Source organism: Pogoniulus pusillus, chromosome 32 (genome assembly GCF_015220805.1).
Source record: "Pogoniulus pusillus isolate bPogPus1 chromosome 32, bPogPus1.pri, whole genome shotgun sequence".
NCBI lineage: Eukaryota > Metazoa > Chordata > Aves > Piciformes > Lybiidae > Pogoniulus > Pogoniulus pusillus.
This window is the reverse complement of record NC_087295.1, coordinates 6,360,412-6,381,559: the sequence shown is the minus strand read 5'-3', so window position 1 is coordinate 6,381,559 and position 21,148 is coordinate 6,360,412. Positions and strand designations below refer to the sequence as shown.

At 43.9% G+C, this 21,148-nt stretch overlaps 1 protein-coding gene across 4 annotated transcripts in view; it reads left to right on the top strand.

Annotated features, from left to right (window-relative positions):
- AMPH (amphiphysin) overlaps positions 1–21,148 on the top strand; it is a 115,399-nt gene extending 94,251 nt beyond the window's left edge. For 2 of the 4 annotated variants that reach the window (XM_064169964.1, XM_064169967.1), the window contains 7 exons: positions 718–768; positions 2,823–2,939; positions 9,201–9,257; positions 13,661–13,798; positions 14,834–15,100; positions 17,275–17,376; positions 19,880–21,148. In XM_064169964.1, the coding sequence (XP_064026034.1) occupies positions 718–768; positions 2,823–2,939; positions 9,201–9,257; positions 13,661–13,798; positions 14,834–15,100; positions 17,275–17,376; positions 19,880–19,987 (840 nt within the window). In that variant the 3' untranslated portion in view covers positions 19,988–21,148. The remainder of the gene's footprint in view (positions 1–717; positions 769–2,822; positions 2,940–9,200; positions 9,258–13,660; positions 13,799–14,833; positions 15,101–17,274; positions 17,377–19,879) is intronic. The other 2 variants (XM_064169965.1, XM_064169966.1) reach the window with 2 other exon arrangements.

The window sequence follows — 21,148 nt, the reverse complement described above, 5'->3', positions numbered from 1 at the left end:
TGAAAACAGCTCAGAGCTAGTGCTAGATTCATAGATTCATAGAATGGTTTAGGTTGGAAGAGACTTTGAAGATCATCTAATTCCAACCTCCCTGCCATGAGCAGGGACAGCTTCCACTAGACCAGGTTCCTCAAGGCCTCATCCAACCTGCATGTATTTAATGCAGAGCTTTTCACTGCCTTTAATAACATTGCATGGGTAGGGAGCATAGGATATATATTGAAGAAGAAATGGTTAACTAATAATTATTAATAATACCTTGTTTTATTCTATGTCAATTTAGTTCTGACTTCACCTGAATAATACCTATTTATTAATAAGACCTTGTTTTATTCCATGTAAATTTAGTTCTGACTTCACCTGATTAATACCTATTTGTTAATAATACCTTGTTTTATTCTGTGTGAATTTAGTTCTGACTTCACCTGATTAATAACTACTTATTAATAATACCTTGGTTTATTCTATGTGAATTTAGTTCTGACTTCACCTGAGTAATACCTATTTATTAATAAGACCTTGGTTTATTCTGTGTGAATTTAGTTCTGACTTCACCTGATTAATAACTACTTATTAATAATACCTTGGTTTATTCTATGTAAGTTTAGTTCTGGCTTCACCTGAGTAAACCTTTTAAAAACCCAGGCCTTTACTAGACAGCTGCAAGCACCCTGTTGCAAATATTTTTGCATCATTGTTTTTAATTTCTTTATCTAGGATACCTCTGCGTTTACAGTGCAACCAAACGAGAATGTGACAGAGCCTTTGGTAAGTGCTGCCTTTGCTTCCTTTCTAAGTTCCTTGTGAAACACAGAATCCTTTGTGCAAAGATATTTTCTCCCTCTTTTGTGTGTGTTTTCCGCCATCTAAACCACAAATCCGTTACCTGGAAGAGCTGGTGGGTGGCATCACTGTAGATGTAAATCTTTACTCATTGAAGCAGTCTTTCACAAGGCTAGTGCAGAGAGAAAGAACAGAAAAGCAAACTAATCCCAGGTAGTTTTTACTTTTCAAAGGTGTTTGCTTATTTGTTGCATTTGGGACATGAAAGTAATGAGGACTGTGGTTCAGCATACAGCAAGCAGGAGATAGCACACTATGGCTGTTTAAAAGCCCCCACTATTGCTCGAGCTTTATCCACTCCCCACATATTCATAGTAGGCACAGTCTGTTTCTAAGGAGTGGAGAATCTTTTGCAAGTGATCATCCTTGGGCAGTTTCTTAGTTTCTCTTACAGTCTTTGGTTACCCTGGAATAAGGGTCAGTGCTGTAGCTACTTAACAGGAGCAGAGTGAGGGGCAATATTATTTAATGTGGCTTCTGTGTAATGCTTCTGGTGGTGCTTGTGTTCATAATGGTTACTGGATATGGCGAGAGTGTTTTGACTTGGAGTTTGGAGCAACTAGACTGGAGTCTGCTTCTCAACAAGTGTCTTGAAGCACATCAGTGCAATCTGCACTGTAGCGTGCTGCCTGTGTTTTTAAACCTGAAAGTTTCTTCCAGCATTAAACCTCAGGAGACTTCTTAGTCATCTTACCTGGGATAAATCTACTTTGTGTTTCACATTTCAGCACTTTCTCTTCTTTGTGACATTCCCCAGAGCTGGCATTAACACACTACACAGGGAGGTTTCTGCACAACACACTGCAATATAAATGAAAGTTTCTTTAGGCTGTGCCAAATCCTAAAGGTCTTGCTTAGGCAGGCTTCTCTGTACCTCGTTAAAAATCAGTCTGCTTAAGGAATATGTGAGAAAAGAAGTGAGAAGCTATGGGTTTTTTCCTGAAAACCAACCAGGGGAAGAAGCTTTCAGTAGTTTTAAGGATTTCATGGAAGCTGTCTCTTCATCACAGGGGACCTTCCAGCCAGCTGCCTGTTATCAACGGGAAAACAGCTAAATAGATTTTGAGCTTCGTATTATGCTGAGCAATTTGTTCATGGCAAATTAATCTGCTGGGGTAATTTTATCTGGTTGAGTCAGCCCTCTTAAAAAGTGGGATATGCTGAGCACAGCGTGCAGCTCTCCCCTTGTATGCACGTGTATTTGCAAAGTGATGTCTCCTTTGAGCACCACGCTTGCTCTGAGCTGTTGTGCCACAGGACCGAACATGTTGCAGGGCCGCTGAGATTTGCTCATGGTAAAAAAAATAACAGAACAAAACAAAAGGAAGAAGAAAAGAAAAAAGCAAAACTGGCTTAGGCCAGACTTTTAAAAAGTGGAAATCCCACTAGCAGCTCGGCCAATGGATGCCTTGTAAGCAATTAAGAATTGAAGAGGGAATGCATTTCAGTAAGAAACCAGGGACGATTTTCACGCTGCCACAATACAAGCAGTCGGTGGTTGCCCTTGTGCATATCAATTGTTTGAGTATCTGCTAATTGCTTCTTACCGTTGCTGGAGAAGGGACTATATATCATCAGAGAGCAAGCAGAACTAGGGAACGGGCAATCACTGTAAAAACTCCGATTTGAAGCCAAAGGTTGGTACACACTGAGTGCTAGTTTCGACTCCTGGCCTTGCCTGACCTTTCTGGACCCTCCTCCCAGTTCCACTCCCCCTCCCTGGAACTCGGGATGTTGATGCTTGCTTTCCTTGCGAGGAAGAGCTGTAGAACTGGCTGAGTTTACATAGCACTGAGGATGAAAACGCCCTTTAGATGTTGTAAGATCAAGCAGTGTCATCCTCTCCTTGGCAAAGCCCAGCAAGACTGAGCATGAAGCAGCACTGTGCCAGGCAGTTACCATTCCCCTCCTCCCACCCTGCTACCCTGTGCTTCTTAACAATTTTTCCACTGTCTACTTAAAAATCAATACAACAAAAGACAGAGGCTGAAGAAGCTCCACCTGGGGAAGCCAAGGTTGAGGAAACCCCTGCTGCTGCTGTTGCAGAAAAGGAGGCCATCCCTGCTGAGCCTGTCGAGCCAGCAGAGCAGAATGTGGTGAGTGACCTGTCCCTCCTGCCACCTCCCGGGCCTCATCCGAGCCACCTTTCATCACGCTGAAAGTGCCCGCTGCATTTCAGCCATCCTTTCCTTTCCATCACCACCATCCATCTACGGCTGGTTTCCCCAGCATCCAGCTGTGCCACAGCATGTCTCTCCAGTCCTGAAATGGCATTCCTCCTTTGTCTGGCGTTTTAGGCTGTAGGTCAGCTGAGCGATTGTGGTTTCAGATTGTTTGATTCCAGATGAGCTTCAGAAGGGCAGAGAACTGTTTTGACTGACCTTATAGGCAATTTTCTCACCTCATTTCAAGCTGAGCTGTAAGCACTCAGCCAATGTGCATCTTCTATGGTCCGTGATAGAGCATGACAATACCAGAAAGAAGTGATTGTAATATGAATGTCTACAAGGCTCATGGTTTTAGAAGCCAGCCGTGAGCTGAAGACGGAACTCCAGGCACCAGTTTGGAGATTTTTACAATGCCAGCATTCAGGAAATAGTGGAAGGAGAAAAAATAACAGCACTATGAGAAGAACAAAGCAGGACACGCAATGTCACTGCAGAGTAAGAGGTGGTTTGAGGTAGTAGACATGGTGTTTGTCTGCTGATTAGCATCCCTTTTTATAGAGCAGCTCAATGAATATCATTTTTACGCAGCTGAGGTTTCTCTTCTACATCCTGCTGTCAGAATGTCTTGGTGATGGGTAGTACCCACAGGCTAAGAAACTAGGAGGAAAACAAGAATCTGGTTGTGTAGGCTGACAATTTTCATGCAGTCCTCAAGAAATAGCACCTTCAAAGTCTGTAATGAGAGTGTGTCCCTGTTAGAATATGCAGGTTCTGAGTGAAAAACTGGAAGGGAAAAAGAATTTTTTTTGTGGGTTGCTTCCTCCTCCACAAACGCCAGTGGAAGCTGCAGAACTGTGCTTTGTGACCAGTGAGCACGGTTTGGTGCTGTAGGTGGTTTCAGAAGAACAAGGTTCACCTTGATGAAGCACTCTTGTCCTTGGGTGAGTCCCTGTGTGCCTTCTCAGGACAGGTGCAGGGTCCTGCATCTGGGGAGGAATAACAACAGGCACCAGCACAGGCTGGGGGCTGTCCTGCTGGAAAGCAGCTCTGTGGCGAAAGAACTTGGAGTCCTGGTCCAAGTTCTGCAGGGGCCAGCAATGTGCCTTTGTGGCCAAGAGAGACACTGCCATCCTGGAGTGCATCAGGAAAAGTGTGGCCAGCAGGTCTAGGGAGGTTCTTCTCCCCCTCTACTCTGTCCTAGTGAGATGACACCACCTGAAATACTCTGCCTAGTTTTGGGCTCCCAAATTCAAGAGAGCCCAGCAGAGAGCCATGAGGATGACTGGGGGACTTGAGCATCTCCCCTATGAAGAGAGACTGAGAAGCCTGGGGCTGTTTAGTCTGGAGAAGAGAAGACTGAGAGGAGATCTCATCAATGTCTAGAAATATCTGAGGGGTGGGTGTCAAGTGGATGAGGCCAATCTCTTTTTGGTGGTCAGCAGCAATAAGAGAAAGAGCAACAGCTACAAACTGGAACATAGAAGGTTTCACCTCAACATGAGGAGAAATTTCTTTACAGTGAGGATGACAGAGCCCTAGAACAGGCTGCTCAGAGAAGTTGTGGAGTGTCCTTCTCTGAAGACTTTCCAAACCCACCTGGATGCAGTAGAACTGAACTAGGAGACTCCACAACTTCTCTGGGGAGCCTATTCCAATGCTCTCTGACCCTTACAGTAAAGAAGTTCCCCTTGTGTTGAGGTGGAACCTCCTGTGCTGCAGCTTACATCCATTGCTCCTTGTCCTGTCCCAGGGAGGAGGTGAGCAGAGCCTGTCCCCCCCTCCTGCCCCCCAGCCCACAGTTGGTTATAAGCATTTATTAAATCCCCTCTCAGTCTTCTCCAGAAGATAAGACTGAAAATCTTGAAACTGGGAAAATGATTTATTGTAGAAGGGAAGGGGGCAATGCTTGGTGGGCAATTCTAGAGTACTGTGGGGGGCAAAGGAAGAAAATCCCTGTCTCTGTCCAACCCTTCCTGTTCGCTGCAGTCTCTGCAGATCCAGAATTATGTCTGGCATTTAATTTTTATTACACTTGCATGAATTTTGAGGGCTTATTTCTTCCTTTTTTTTTTTTTTTTTTTTTTTTAAATTCACTTCTATTCATCTCCATCCCAAAGCAAATGACTTCAGGATCATGCTCCTCCAGGAACATAACTGAAGGAAGAAAATCCCCACAGTGTCTGGAGACTAGGCTCTGCCCCTCCTGCATGTTCTCTCTGCAGTTGGTATAAATCACAGCAATAACTTGTCAGCTCTATAGGAAGGCACAGAATGCAGCTGCCTGTCTGAGGCATGTTGTTCTGTCACACTCTTGTCCAGAACGCCTCGTGTCTAGTCAGGGTAAATTTGATAGTCTGGAAGGAAGGAGGAGGGAGGGTAGGTGGAGAGAGAGGAGGAATAGACAATCAGTCACTCTTCTAGAGCTTTGCTCCTCCTGGCAGTGAATAGCAGGGAATAATGTGGAGGAAGAGATAGCATTGCAGCTGAAAAGGTTGTTTCTGGATGGTTTTGAGTATCTATAAGGATTTAGTGAAGGAAAAAAACTGTAAGAGAAGTTCACCAGTTTTCTAAAAGTCAGGCAGCTCCTTTTAGTCTGGCGCCGACGCAAAGCAATGCCCTGAAGCCTTTTGCACTTCTTAAGCACTAATTAAGCAGCAGGCTGTGGCTGCAGCACTCCGCAGCTGGTTGTTGGCTGCCATGACCTTTTCAGATGATCTGGTTTGCTGTCTGCCTGCCCATGAGGAGTTCTGGGTCCTTGGTCTGCCAGCAGCTGCTCTAGCTGAGGCACAGGACTGCAAGAGCCAGGCAATTTGAGAACATGGGGAAGGCTTCAGTCTCCTTAATGACTGCAGTTAAACCATTTTGCTTAGCTTTGTGCTTGGGTTTTTTGTTGCTTTTTGAATATTGAGCTGTGCTTGATAAGTCAGTGAAATTATAGATAATGTCGATTTTTGAAGTGCCTGAATTGGAGCCATGCTGCATTTGCCTCCGAGGGGGTTTATCTTTCAGGAAGGGCTTCCCAGGCCTTCCACAGAAGAGTTTTGAGGATTAGGATTAATGACAAACATGATCAAAGCCAAGGGAAAGTACACTTGGGTTGCAAAAGGGGAAAACATGTCATTTGTCCTCAGCAGTTCTGCATTCATTTGCTTTTTGAGTGACAGTTTCCTTTAAAAATGGAGTTGTAAAATACTGATAGATGCTTTCTTACTGGGAATCTTTTATCAGATTTAGGGGCTTCCAGTTTAAATTGACAGCCACTAATCAGTTTAATTTCTCCATGAAAAGTTGCCTGTCACATCCCATTAATCCAGAATCCTTCCTCTTTCTAGGAGCTTCACAGTAAATTTTCTGGAAACCTTTCTGGAAGGGTTTTTTATTTATATTAGGGAGAGACTGGTCCAGGACATAGGCTACCAATGGCTGCTCAGGGATCTCTGGATTCAGTTACTTGCTGTTTCACAGTCACAGAATCGTAGAATGGTTTAGGTTGGAAGTGTCCTCAAAGCTCATCCAGTTCCAATCCCCAGCCGTAGGCAGGGACACCTCCCACTAGAACAGGTCACTCAAGGTCTCATCCAGCCTGGCCTCGTACACCTCCAGGGAGGGAACATCCACAACCTCCCTGGGCAACCTGTGCCAGTGTCTCACCACCCTCACTGCAAAGTACTTCTTCCTAACATCTAGTTTGAATCTCCCCTCTGCCTGTTTAAACCCACTACTCTTTGTCCTGTCATTACAAGACTTTGTAAATAGTCCCTCCCCAGCCTTCCTGTAGGTCCCCTTCAGATACTGGAAAGCTACTACAGGGTCTCCTGGAAGCCTTCTCTTCTCCAGGTTGCAGAGCCTCAACTCTTGTAGCCTGTCCTCATAGCAGATTTGTTTCAGCTCTCTGAGCATTTTCGTGGCCTCCTCTGGACTTGCTCCAACACTTCCATGTTCTTCTTGTGTTGGGGGCTCCAGAAATGCACACAGGACTCCAGGTGGGGTCTCAGGAGAGCAGAGTAAAGGGGCAGAATCCCCTCCCTTGCCCTGCTGGCCAAGCTTCTCTTGATGCAGCCCAGCACAGGGTTGCTGTCTGGGCTGCATGTGCACACTGCAGTCTCATGTTGAGCTTTTCATCACCCCAGACCCCTGTTTTGGAAGCAGTGTGTTACTTTAGTCAGATGTTATTTCAGTCACCCTTTTTAGTAGGTTTTCATGCCCTGAAAATGGTGCAGCTGATGCTGCTGTGCCACTCTCCTCAAATCCCACCATCCACAAAATCCCAATTCCTAGCTAATCAAAAGCAAAAGCTACTGCTGTGACTAGTGCTTGACAGTCAGATTATCTCTGGGAAACAAGGGGAGCTCTCCTTACTTTCCCCTTTCCCACTAAAACTGCTTTCAGTTAGCCTGGAAATCAGTCCTCATTTAAAAACATGTATGTGGATGCATTAGATTCTTCTGCAGAGAGGCCAAAGCTGGGCTGACAGGATTCTCACCAGACAATACGGGCAGGGAATTATGAAGAGAAGGGCAGAAACTGGCATATTCCTAAGTATAAAGTGCAGGATGCTGCTAATTTCTGAAGGCAAACTGGCTTGCAAATCCAGCTGCTGGCAGAAATTCAGCTTTGTGTTTAATGGGCAATAGACACACACTTGTGTACATCTTTCCTGTAAAAAGCAAAGCAAGTTCTGTAGGTGGCTGTGTGCAGGTGTGCATCACTGGAGTAAGAAAGGATTTCATTCTGCTCTTGAGACTTGGAGTTTTTTCTATTCATTGCCCTTAAAAGTCTCCACAAACCTGATATAAAATCAGGTTCCATGGCAGAGGCTTGATAGCTTAAAAAAACAAATGGAAGTTACTAAATTAAGCATTTTTAAAAGGGTTATATAACACTGTAATGTTAAAGGGATAAAGCTGTGAGAGGTTTCTATGGTAACACCACTGGTAGCAGCTGCCTTGCCCTGGCATCTGGACATGTTTGGGGCTTAGGAAGTGACTGCAAGTAATACTAGAAGATTAGATTAGAAAAAGGGCATGAGTCATGTGAAGTCTGGCTATAACTCAGCATCCTTTAATAAAAGGCAGAATCTACAACCATTTCAGCTGAAACTTGAGTAAATTTTGGAGTGACAGATGTGAGTGTGTGAAGGCAATACTTGAGGTCTCCTAAGTCTAGTTACTTGAAGTGGACAGCCCAGCCTCCCATGCCCTCTCACAGGTTTGCACACCTGGTCTCCAGCCTTGTGAGCCTTTTGAAGGTCTGAGTTAGCTGTGCTTGCAAAGCAGCCCCAAAGTGGATTTCCATAATGGGGCTGGGATTTGCTTTTCCTAAGCAGAGAGTCTTTAGATCTAGCCAATGTCTACAAGAGTCATACCTGAACAGAAAACAAAGGCACTTCCAGCTGTTCCAAACCAGGCCTAAACTTTAGTCTGTTTGCCTGTTGACCTTCTGTAGAAAAGGGCCTAGTGGTAGGTGGCATCTGTGCTGTAAAGCATCCTACTTAGGGGGAGCCCATTCCCATTCAGTGTCTTTGATCCCTTGAACACCTAAGTGGGTGCCAGATTTGGAGAACCATTGACACGTGTCTGATTTCCCAAATGCCAGGCACTTGCTGCGTGCACCACTGAATATGTACCTAGTGAAAGGTGCTTCTGCAGAAAAAACATCTGAACCTCTCAACCCACCTCTTCTAAACAAGCCCTTTGAATGAGTTGTCATTCAACACGAGTGAAAGAAGTCAGTGGTATAGAAAGTTTACCTTGAAACTCTGTTGGGCTGCAGGGGCAGCAGCAGGTAGTTGTGGGAACTGTTAGAGTCTTGGGTTGGAGAATTTGAGCTTGCTGTAAAGCTCAAGGTCAGGGGCAGCAGTGTTACAGTTGCTTACTAAAATTCTTCAAAGCTGGTGCTCTTATGAAAATCTTACTATTAAAAGTCAATAAAGTTGTGCTTAGCACTTGCAGGTGATGATAACACATTAGAAGGTTTTAACTGTTGGGTTTAGCCTCCAAGGACTTTTATTTCAGATTATATGTGGCAGCATGAATCTCTGCTTGCAATATACTACCCCATTCAGCTCAGCCACTCACTTCGTTGCATGCCATACATCCTGTCCTTCCATTAAGCATGATTAAAACCAATTTCTCTGCAACCATTGCCTCAGAATAAATAAGGTGATGACCATATTTCCTCTTTATACAGGACAGTGTCGAGGCAGGGGATAAGGAGACAACTGGAGTTGCTGAGAAAGAAAGTGAGGTACATATGAACAGCCTGAAGAGTGTGGCTGTGCTTTAGTAACTTTGACAGAATAGTGGCAAAAGTGGTATTTGTCTTTTGCATGTCATCAGTATGCAAGGCTATGTGATGCAAACTAGCTGCAGTGCCTGCTCTGCACAAATGCACCTGTATCTGCTGTGTATGTCCTGACACCAGAGCGCCTCTTGTCCAAGGCAGGACCTGCCTCACAAACTGCTGTTGCAGCAGTACGGAGCCATAGGTATCTCAGAGCAGCAAACAAAGCAGCTCCTTGGCAGAAGGAGGTATGATGCTCCTTCTGGATGCTATATGGACTCCCAGTAGCTTTTACACCTCCCATAAATGTGCTTGCCTGGCCTTCCTGCAAGCATCTTTATAAATTAATCATTTTTGCTCCTAGCACAGCAGGCTCTGAACTAAAACAGAGATTTGAAAGCAATTCTGTTACAAGTGCATTGGCTCAAGCACAGATCCAGCACCAAGTTAGATACACTCACAGTTAAAATCAAATCACAAAGCAACTGAAAAGTCCAATGACATACTTTAAGCTGTGCAAGTATGGACTCAGATGATTATATTTAGCTTATATTTCTTCAGATAGAGATAAAGATGCTTACTCTGAATCCTTCTGTATTAAAGTGAAACTATAATGTGTCCAAATGTGCCATAGAGAGCAGCACAAGAATGACTACATATCAAATGCAGGAATAGAAGAGCTAACCAAGAGATTGTAACCTCTGGTTATTAATCACCTCAAACTTGTATCTTGTGCCAACAACCTCCTTTTTTGTTGTTATTTACTTTGGTGCCTCAAGGCATGCAAAAAGATTGTCAACTGGTCTCCATTCAGTTTGGTTTCAGAGTGTGGAAGTCCGGCTGTCCAGGCTTGGGTTTGTCACCCTGCTGTAAAACACTCTCAGCTGTGAGGGGGGTGAGGCACTGCAGCTGGTTACCCAGATTGGTTATGGATGCCCCCTGTCTGGAAATGGTCAAGGCCAAGTTGGGCAGGGTTTTGAACAACCTGGTGTAGTGGAAGATGTCCCTGCCCGTGGCAGGGAGGTTAGTACTAGCTGATCTTTGAAGTCCCTTCCAATCCAAACCATACTATGGTTCTCTTTGCTAAGCTGCTATCTGACCTCCAGTGCAGGCTGGTCCCTTTGATGCTGTAACTTGCGTAACCAAAGCTTTAGTGCTACCCCAAAAGTCTTCCAAAACTTTGCAAGCAATTGATGTATTCCCTTGAGCACAGTGATTTAATTAACTACCCTAGCTGCAATCTTAACCAACTGTCAGAAAAATTACCCAGTCCCTTTCTAACTCCAGCCACAGGATGAGACCTTCAGCTCTGAAAAACCACCACAGATCAGGGAGCTGCTATGGCAGACTCCAGCAGCAGGCTCAGTACCTACTCCTCCTTCTCCTCTCCCTGGGCCCGTTCTTGCTCTTGCTGGGTCTGTGGCATTGTGTTGAGCTGATGCCAACGTTAATGAGAGGAGAGTGCAGCCACGTGGATCAGCTGCATCCTGAGTAAAGCAGCATTGACTTCTGCTGCAGTTAAAACAGTCAAATAGTTCTTCTATCACAGCCCTCATACTAGATGACCCTTTTGTTGTTCCCTCTGTAGTTAGTGTAATTGGACAGAAGACCAAATTTTGGCAATACTGCTAGACATAGCTAATTTGCCATCCAAAAGGACCTGGACATGCCTGAGAAGTGGGCTCACGTGAACTTTATGAGGTTCCAGAAGGCCAAGTGCAGGGCCCTGTGCCTGGGTTAAGGCAGCCCCTGGTATCCATACAGGCAGAGGGATGAAAAGCTGTAGAGGAGGACTTGAGGGTACTGGGGGATGAAAAGCTGGACGTATGCCAGCTACGTCTGCTTGCAGCCCAGAGAGCCAGCCTTATACTGGGCTGCATCAAAAGCAGCTTGGCCAGCAGGTGGCGTACTGTGTTCGCTTCTGCAATCTTCAGCACCAGAACGACATGGACCTGTTGGAGTGGGCCTGGAGGAGCACCACAGCGGGCTGAAACACTGCTGTGAAGACAGGCTGAGAGCGTTGAGATTGTTCAGCCTGGAGAAGACAAGACTCTGGGGAGATCTTCTGGTAGCCTATCAGTACTTAAGAGGCATATAAGAATGATGGGGATGTTATTTTTGACAAGGCATGATGACTTTACATTTTAAAAGGGGAGATTTAGATTAGGTACAAGGAGGAACTTTTTTACAGTGAGGATGGTGAAACACTGGCACAAGCTGCCCAGAGAGGTGATAGATGCCTCCTTATGCTTGGAAACACTTTGGGTCAGCTTGGATGGGGCTCTGAGCAACATGATGTAATTGAAGAAGTGCCTCCTCACTGTGGAGGGGTAGGACTAGATGACCTTTAAAGGTCCGTTGCAACCCAAAGCACTCCGTGGTTGTACGATCTGATGAGTTTGGAATATTGATTGTCTAATGCTGCTGCTGACCTGTGGAAAAGAGAGTTGTAGGTTTTGCTTTTGCTATGAGGTCAGGTGCCACAGGGAACTGCCTGCAAGTATGTCGCTCACCACAGGCTTCAGTAGGGTCACCCTCCCTTTTTTTTCCTTTCCCATCTCTGCACCAATCAAATATTTTTGAGGTTCATTCTGTGCTACCTCAGATGCACTTTTGGAAAAGCTTTTCTAATCATCTAGCTTGCACTGATTTTGTACTCTAAGACACAAGTAGAATTGATTATGCAATTGTGAGCTGTGCTGTGCTTCGGTGACTCATGACTACAGGCTGGGAGAGCATCACCCTTTCACTGCGGGGCAGTTGAGAGCTGATTCATATGAATTGGTATTCTCCTCCTTAGAGAAATTAAATAGGCTGTACAAATCCAATAAATAGAAAAGAAGTGTTGAGCCTAATCACAGCAGACAGCAAGATCAATTTCTGCAGCATGCTGTTAGAAGTGCATGGTGTAAAATCAATCTGATACGCACTCACTCTGTTCCCTCGCTCTCCTTGTAGCCTCTTCCAGGCCTTTTACACTCCTCATTTTGAATAACTTCCTGGGTGAAGGTTACTAAAATTGGTAATGCTATGAGTGTCAGTTTCATGTCTTACAAGTCACAGGAGAAGATGTCAACATCTGCCTATGGCTTTTGATTTGCTTCCTTTTGTGATAGGACGTCCTTCGCCACCAACATTTTCAGTTTAAACTAAAGCTTCTCCAGGGATTTCTACAAGCACCTATTTTGTGCCCTTAAGGACTCCAGAAGAATTTCTTACCACATAATTAACAGCAGTGAATAGGAATAGTGCTGAATATTAAACATTGCTAAAAACAATGCCTGGAGTGCCCATGAACAATGGCAGGGAATTCAAGTTTGAGTCTGAGTAGCTGAGTTAACCTCATCTGTGGGGGAAAGAGACAATTTTACTAAGTGTAACTAAGTGTAACTTGACATTGGTACCTAGAAAACAAATTTTCTCCAATGCTTTGAACTTTATCCTGATGCTCTCTGCCATACAGTAAAAATTCCATGTCAGATTTAATTGGATTTACAGATTGAATTTTGCCATTTACCTTCCACAGTCCTACACTTGAGATTAATCCATTGTAAGTATATATCCAACATGCTCCTGGCAGCCTATCCCAGTGTACAAGTGTTAGGGGTATAGATTCTCTGCTGAGTGAAGGATTCAGCACTGGTCTCCAGGAAGGTACTTTTCTATCCACCTGTCAAGAACTGGCAAGAGAAACATGCAGTGCCTTTTCAACATGGACTGATCACAAATGGTTCAGTCATTTCCAGACAGGATGGGCTTTTGCACATTTCCCTTGTTTACTGAGCTACCTAGAGATCATTACAGTTGTATTTTAGATTTCTGATCATTATCTAGTTGGGGAGTATATTTGCTTCCCCTGCTACAGTCCACTTTACAAGTCTCTCTTTTAGAAAGGAGTGTGTAATTAAAGCAATGTTTTTAAGCCAGCCCAGGTCCAGAGGTAGATGACAGCAGCTGGAGCAGGCTTGGAACCTCTTTCCAAGAACAGACTCCACTAAGAGGGTCCTGTGGACCCTTGCACAGTTTGCAGGCTCCTCTTCAGCAGAAGCATGTGAAGGCAAGAGAAGGAAAAATACCAGACCCTTGGCAAACTGTTACTCCACTGGTAATAGCTAAGCACTCTGCTAGTGTTCCCCAGAGAGGACAACTAGAAACCTAGAGAGGTTTCATAAATCTCTCTCTCCTACCTGTTAATCAGCTTCTCTCCACAAGCCTTTGTTCCCCATAAATGAGGAAGAAGCCCAATGAAAAGAAGCCTGTGTGTTGCACCACCCAAGGAGGTTGCAGAGCAGATGTTGATCCGTGGTCTCTCCAGCTAATATCTGAAACTGGTGTCCTGAGAGGTCCCTTAACTCTGTTTTTTGTAGGTGGTACCTGTCACTGAGCAGGCTGTGGCATCAGAAGACAGTGTAGCTGTGCCAGCAGGAGCTGCTGATGTGCCTGCTACCACTGAGCAGGAGGGGGACAAACCTCAGGGAGAAGAAAAAGAAGCTGATGTGCCTCAGGTAACTCACATTAGTGCACAGGAGTGTTAGGGGAACAGGGGCAGGTTCAGAGACAGGGCTGCTGCAGCTCTGTTCCCCCAGCTACAAACAGCAGCAAGGCTTGAGGCTTTTCTGGGGTGGCTCTGGGAGGAACCCACACTGGGTAGTCACCTGAAGTTCTGAATCCTTAAGTTTGGGTCATGCCTGCCTTTGTAGCCCTGTGCTCCACTAGGCTTGTAGAGATGGAACTTGATGGGCTGGTAGCTCCTGTTGTGGGCCTGGGAGTGGCATGGGCAGGCCTGGACTGTCCCTCCTCTCTCTGCTCCTCTGCAGAGGAAAGATCACGCAACCTAGCATGGCTTTCTGGAGAAACAGGCAGAGAAAGTAAGGGATTTTCTTTTCCCCTGGCACAAAGTCCTATCAATAGCATTGCTTTGTTTTATGTAAATCATGGTGGTCAAGCTATGTGTCTGCATCTGGCCTGCTGCCTTCTCTTCTGCAACCTCTGAGGAGCTGGGCAACAGCTACTAGACTTCGTTATTGGTCAGATGCTACTACTTAGCTTTTCTGCTCTAGGTCAATTGCTGTAAATCAGGAGAAATCCTCTTAACAAGTCAAACAGGTCACATTTCCTTCATTCACCACCCTGAATTCGCAAAGGAACATAGGACAGTGACCTGCGGCTTTACCCAAACCCACCCAAAGTTAAGAGCAGGGTAAAGGAGAAAAGTCTCTTAATGTCCATGCACACTGAAAACTAAACTACCTGCAGAGCATTTTTATTATTTACTGCAAAGATTTGATGAAAGTAGAAACAGGAGAACTAAGGGGAGCAGAGAAAGCAGACAAGAGATTGCTCCCTAAGGAGCCACTGTGGAGAAGAACGAAGTCCCCAGTCCCTTGTATGCCCTGTGCAATAAACAAGTAATTGAGTTTTCTGCTTGAAAAAAATACTAAATACTCCTGCAATGCTTTTGTGTTATGTTGCTTCTTTTTCCTTTCCTTTCCCTCCCCTCTTTCTTCTTTCCCTTTTTGTTTGTTTTGCCTTTTCCCCAGGAAAAGGTCAGCAGCATCCCTTCAGTTGTAATAGAGCCAGCATCCAATAACGAAGGGGAGGGAGAAGAACATGAAGTCATCCTGAATGAATCCAAAGATGCCACAGCAGAGATGATCACTCAGGGCACTGACTTATCTCCCACTGAAGCTTCCCAAGCTGGAAGTGAGCAGAAACTTGCTGAAGAAATTCCAGGTGCACCTTCTCAAGATCAGCCTGCTCCAGCAGAAGATGCAGCTCCTGCCATGCCACCTGGCTTTCTCTTTAAGGTCTGCTTCTCTATTCTTCTAGTAGACATTCCTTCAGATCTAGTTTTTTGAATGTGTCTGCTGGTGCAGGCAGTGTGATGATTTCTGGAAGCCACAGAGCATTTAGTTTAACAGCCAGACACATGCACACACAAACACAACTTTAACGTTAATCACATTGTTGCTTTATACATGGAGTCTGAGATGTATTCTCTGCATGCTGTTGCAGATGGGTGTCACCTTAAGTAGCTGGAAGACACATCAAAGCACAAGAACCCTTTTATCTCACCAAATTGCTACTGAAAATACCTTTGTTGAGTAAAACTGCACTGCCACAGTTCAAACTGGAATGTGTCCAGAGAAGGGCAACAAAGCTGGTGAGGGGCCTGGAGCACAGCCCTCTGAGGAGAGGCTGAGGGATCTGGAACTGTGCAGCCTGGAGGAGGATCAGGGGTGACCTCATTGCTGTCTACAACTACCTAAAGCAACCAGCAACAGAACAAGGGGACACAGTCTCAAATTGTGCCAGGGGAGATCTAGGGTGGATGTTAGGAGGAAGTTCTTGCCAGAGAGAGTGATTGGCATTGGAATGGGTTGCCCAGGGAGGTGGTGGAGTCACCATCCCTGGAGGTGTTCAGAAGAGACTGGATGAGGCACTTAGTGCCACGGTCTAGTTGATTAGCTAGGGCTGGGTGCTAGGTTGGACTGGATGAGCTTGGAGGTCACAGTATCACAGTATCACAGTATCACCAAGGTTGGAAGAGACCTCACAGATCATCAAGTCCAACCCTTTACCACAGTGCCCAAAGGTCTCTTCCAACCTGCTTGATTCTATGATTCTACTGACAACAGCATTGATCCTTAACATCTCTTCCAACCCAAACCATTCTGCGTCTCTATGAATATTAAAAAACAGCATTTCTCTGGCCAGAAAAGTGAGAGTGGAGGTTCTGCTTCTATTGAAACTCATGGGACTTCTACATTTCACAGCAATGAAGCCAAGATGTCTTTAGAAATATTATAGTTATAAACTGTTAGGGTAATCAAACAGAGAAGTTTAATGAGGCACAAGAGAAATTCTCTGCTTGGCTGGCAGGACCCCTAGGGTTTCCTGGTTGGTAAGGTTCTTTGATAACACTTCTCACTTCAGAATCACCCAGGAGCAGAACAGCTCCTGGAGGATGGATGACCTTTACGTGCTTCCTATTGCAATTTACATAATTCAGACTAATTAGTCCCACAGTGCTCCTTAGGTGTGCCTTTATTCTTGGGCTCTTCTCACTGCTCAGTGTTTTCAGCAAACCACTAAAGTGGGGGTAAACAGTGTTGTGCAACTCAGACATGCTGACACAGTTCATCTTTTGGTTTTCCTGACACTCCCTTGGGCCAGAGGTAAATAAGGAGAAGCAGGATCTATGCCTGCCACTTGGCTTATTGCAGTTGCCATGGAACTGGCTGTGCTGTGAGAGAATTAGAATAGCATCTCTCTTAAGGGGGTAGAACAATAGAGGTAAAATTATCTGCTCACAAATGAAAACTGATGCTGCCAATGTTTTAATAATCACCTCTCTGGAAAAGAGATTTTTTTTTTCCAGGGAATGGGAGCTCTTGCCAGGGCAAGTATTAAGAAGGATCCCCATTCTCTTCACTTTAATCACCTGTTGAAATAGGTGCTGTAAGTCCCACTCAAACTTCCATGGATATTTACAGCAAGACTAACATCCAGCAGTCACAAGAAGAGAATGAACTAATCTGAAATCACCACTCCTGGGAATCATTCCCAATTTTATCTTTCAAACTCCTGCCACCCCTCTCTTAGATCTAATGATGCTATCATTACAAAGCAAGTTCCCACTACAGAAGGAATAAGGGTGTCAAACCTTGCCCAAAAGACAGAACTTCTGGGGTGTTGCAGTATCACCTGCCCTTGAGATCTTATAACTGTGGGAAAGGCTCTTAGGTTTCCTTTGGATTACCTTGGGAAGCCTTGGTTAAGCTGTCCCTGCTTCCAAGGGTATGAATAGAAAACTTTGACTCAATGCCAGCATTAACAGTTTGAATGCCTCTGTCCATAGCCATATGATTATATAAAGAAGATGCTATTTTTTTTAATAAGGCTTAAAACATAAAAGTTTGTGGAGAAAAGTACTTAGGACTTAGATCATGTCCTCTATGTTTGGTGTTATTTTCTGTAGGTTGAAGTTCTACACGATTTCGAGGCAGCTAACAGCGATGAACTGAATCTAAAACGAGGAGATATTGTACTAGTAATTCCTTCTGAGACCACAGCTGATCAGGTAAAAACAGATGTCTCTTTCTTTTGGTGACTTTGTCTCACCTTTTCTCTCACAATTTATACTTCATGGGAATGTCTATTCAAAATGTAATTACTGACAGAAAACACTAAGGTTTTAATTTAGTTTCATTCGAGGCACTAAAGGGCTACTAGCAAGATCCAACCTCAACATACTATCTTCATGCTACTTTGTAGCAGATTTTATGCAGGCACACATGCACACAGGGGCTTCATATGGAAGATTCATTGCAGATTGCTCATTATGTTGCTCTATATCATCTTAATATTGCACAGACTTCATGGCTTGACCCCCCTAGCATGGGAATTTGAAGAGATAATACACAATCATGCACAGAGGGCACTAAGACTGGACACAAATTGTACTGTCCTGCAACCAAAGTGTTTGGAGATGCTGCTTTGTGTGCCACTTGCTTCTAAAGCTAGCTCTGCCCTCTGGAAGCCTGAATCTGAATGAAAGGATAGTTTAATTTAATTTATCTCATTTTAACAATGTGTTTCAGGTGAAGTTTTGAACAATTAAGTTGAATTGCCCTGAAGTGAGTTGGGTTTTGGCCACTGCTATAAAAGAGTAGGCTGTGCTGCACACCGACAGCACTTCATAGGCATCTCTTAGTGCCAGTGCTGTTGGTGCAAAGTCTCCCATTGATTTGGGGGCTGAGAAGTGAGGATTGGGTCCTGCTTAGTCACGCAGCTGAGAGCACTGCTCTGAGTGCATCACAGAATCACAGTGTCTGACCTTTATGATCACATCCAACTGTTATTCAACTCTACCAAGTCTGGTACTAAACCATGTCCCTCAGCACCTCAGCCCTCCTTCTTTTAAACACCCCCAGGGATGGAGCTTCAACCACCTTCCTGGGGAACCTCTTACAGTGTTTGAGTTCTTAAAATAGGTCTAACACCCTAAGCACATATGAGTGCTGGGGGCTGCATCTGACACTGGTTTGATGGTCGATGCTGTCCAAAGGTAGGTACTAACCAGTGGTCATCATCTCAGTTCAACTTTCTTTTTAATCCAAGGTAGAAGTAATTGGGGTTTGAGTTTGTTTGGAGGTTTTTGTTTTGTTTGATTGTCTAATTTATTTCAGAATAGAAGATTTGTCATTCAGCAGAGCACTTTGATCTTTTTCTAGAGATAGATACTGTTATCTGTATTTAATTTTGCTGCATCTTACTTCATGGGCAGTTCAACTGATTTCAGTATCAGTACTTGCAGAGTAGGACGCTGCTGTAAGGATTACAAAATCTGCCTTCTGCCTTCCATCTGCTTTTTTCCAGGATGTTGTGTGTTAAATAAGCTTCATCTTCACTTGGTGAATCCACGAAGTATATTATTTTCTCATGGTGTGCGTGGAAATGCCATTAGCATTAATTGGAGTAAATTGTGTGCAATGATGGAGAAAATAAGCCTTCATGTATCCATGTTCCTGAGAGCATTCTGGCCATATCTTTATTACTCAGTACCTATTTGCCCTTCATGTTTAACATCACTGCAAGGCTCAACCTTTCTGTCTTTGGACAGCTGCTCTGGTGATTCATACAGAGTTTTTTAGTATTTGTTATCCTTTATTCTCTTTCAAAACTGACCTCCCTAATATGTTCTAATATAGCTGGTAACATCAGCCTGACCTGGTGGTGTATGTGAGGATCTGTTCAAGCTCCTTGTGTAATCTTTGTGCAATAATAATATGGCAGCATTAGAAATTCTGTTTGCCTTGCCTTTGCTCTGGCTCCTGTTGTGCAAGGGAGCGAAGCACAGAGTTACTCAGTGAGATGAGAACAAGCTGATCTTTTATAAACATACTGAACTGATTTAATTCCAGGTAGAAACAATTACACTTAGGAGGACTCAGCACTTTCCATGGAGAAGTCTCTCTTCTGATAGCCTTAACTGACAGTGGTTTGTTTGCAGTTTTGCCTGTCAAGTTCTGGTTCAGGTTTCCAGGAGATTTTAGGAACATAACTGCGTATTAACTAAGTTTGAGTTTCTAGAGATGGTAACTCCAGAGACTGCAAGAACTGTTATTTCTTCTGACTGCCAATACATGAACAATATAAAAGTAATTTAGGGGAAAACTTCAAATTGAAAAGTATTTCCCCCCATCTATGGTACTGCATAATGTTCTGGCCCACTGCTCTTACTGTGCAAGCACGCCCATATTGTGGCAACTTTGCATAAGTCTCAACAGAGACTGGCACAAATGCAGATCTGGCAAAATTCTGGACAACCTGGAAGACTGATGATCTGCTTTGGAGTTCACCCATGGGTTAGATGGGCTAAAGGCCAAGCAGTATGCTTACAGTCACACAAACCTGCGGTCAAGGAGAACAGAGAAAAGGATCTGTGCAAAACCAGAGGCTGCTTTTTAACCAAAGCACCAAATCTTCTAGCCGTGTGACTGGAAAGTCTTCAGGCCTGAAGATCATAGCAAGAAAGAGAGGAGACCTGAAGTTTAAGAGACTCTTGTCTTTTTTCCTTGCAGGAGGCTGGCTGGTTGACAGGCATTAAGGAATCCGAGTGGCTTCAGTACAGAGATGCAGATAGCTATAAAGGACTTTTCCCAGAGAACTTCACACGCCACCTGGAGTAGTTCTGCAGTCAGGCAGACCGACGTGGTACGAAGCTCAGTCAGTAGGTTTTTAACCTCTTGGAAACACAGGAGCCCACCTCTTTTGTAGTTTAAGCTGTTAATGGTTTACAGACTGGTGCCAGACAAAGCTTTGTTGAAACATATCGAAATGAGCATGAGTGCAAACTGTTAAGCTAGCAATTTCTGAAGCAGTACATGAGGAGAAAAACAGTAAACTAACAAAAAATAACCAAGTTAAAAAGAAATGTTCTTATTTGTTCACATGTACATGGCAACAGGTTTGTTTGTGCTTTGTCAGAGCTATGGTGATCCTGTATTTGGTCCTTTCCCATGAAATCTGAAATTAGCCTCCTCGATACCAAAACCTTAACTTCTCTGCACTAAGTGTATTGTATTGAGTTGCACTGCAGAAGATTGAATTAGTTATCCTGTAGTAATGAGGTCAAACTATTATAAGTTTCATGTGTTAAAAAAAAAAAAAGAAAAAGAAAAAGAAAGAAAGAAACTGCTGCAAAGTTGGGGGGTTTATTTCAGTGTTATTTTTGGACATGCATAATATCTATATACACACAGAAGAACCTGTACGTGTGTATATGAGTGCATATGGGTGTATATGCATTTTCATGACTTCATCCTAGTTCTTTGGCTGTGTAGTGTCATCAGTTACATGCATTGCTCTTTCACTGTCTGGCAGTACAGGAAATGGTTTTGTTCCAAAGCAAAACTTGCTGCTCCATTGCCAAAACATGATACAGTATCTGTGTGTGTGTAATGTGAGAGTTTCATTCTGAGATGATGAGTAACATCACGTTCAAAGCTGCTAAACCTTTGAGAAGGCATGGCTCGGTCTCCTCTTCCAGCTGCAGTAGTTACAATGAGATCATCTAGAGGGGGAGCTGTTATGATGCTAATCTATACTCTTTTCTTTTAAATTGAATTGGCTGAATTAATTTCAAATGAAATAAAACAAACAAATAAAGGGAACTAACCTGTGAGAAGAAACAAACACACTATATTTTCACTATATGTATTTATGCAGCGTACCTTCACGAGATCCTTTTAAAATAAGATATATAATGTATCCTGTATCAAAAAAAAAGTCATCTGTAACTTATGTTTTCCAGTGCTGTGTCATTAAAAATAAACCTTTGATCCAAAGAA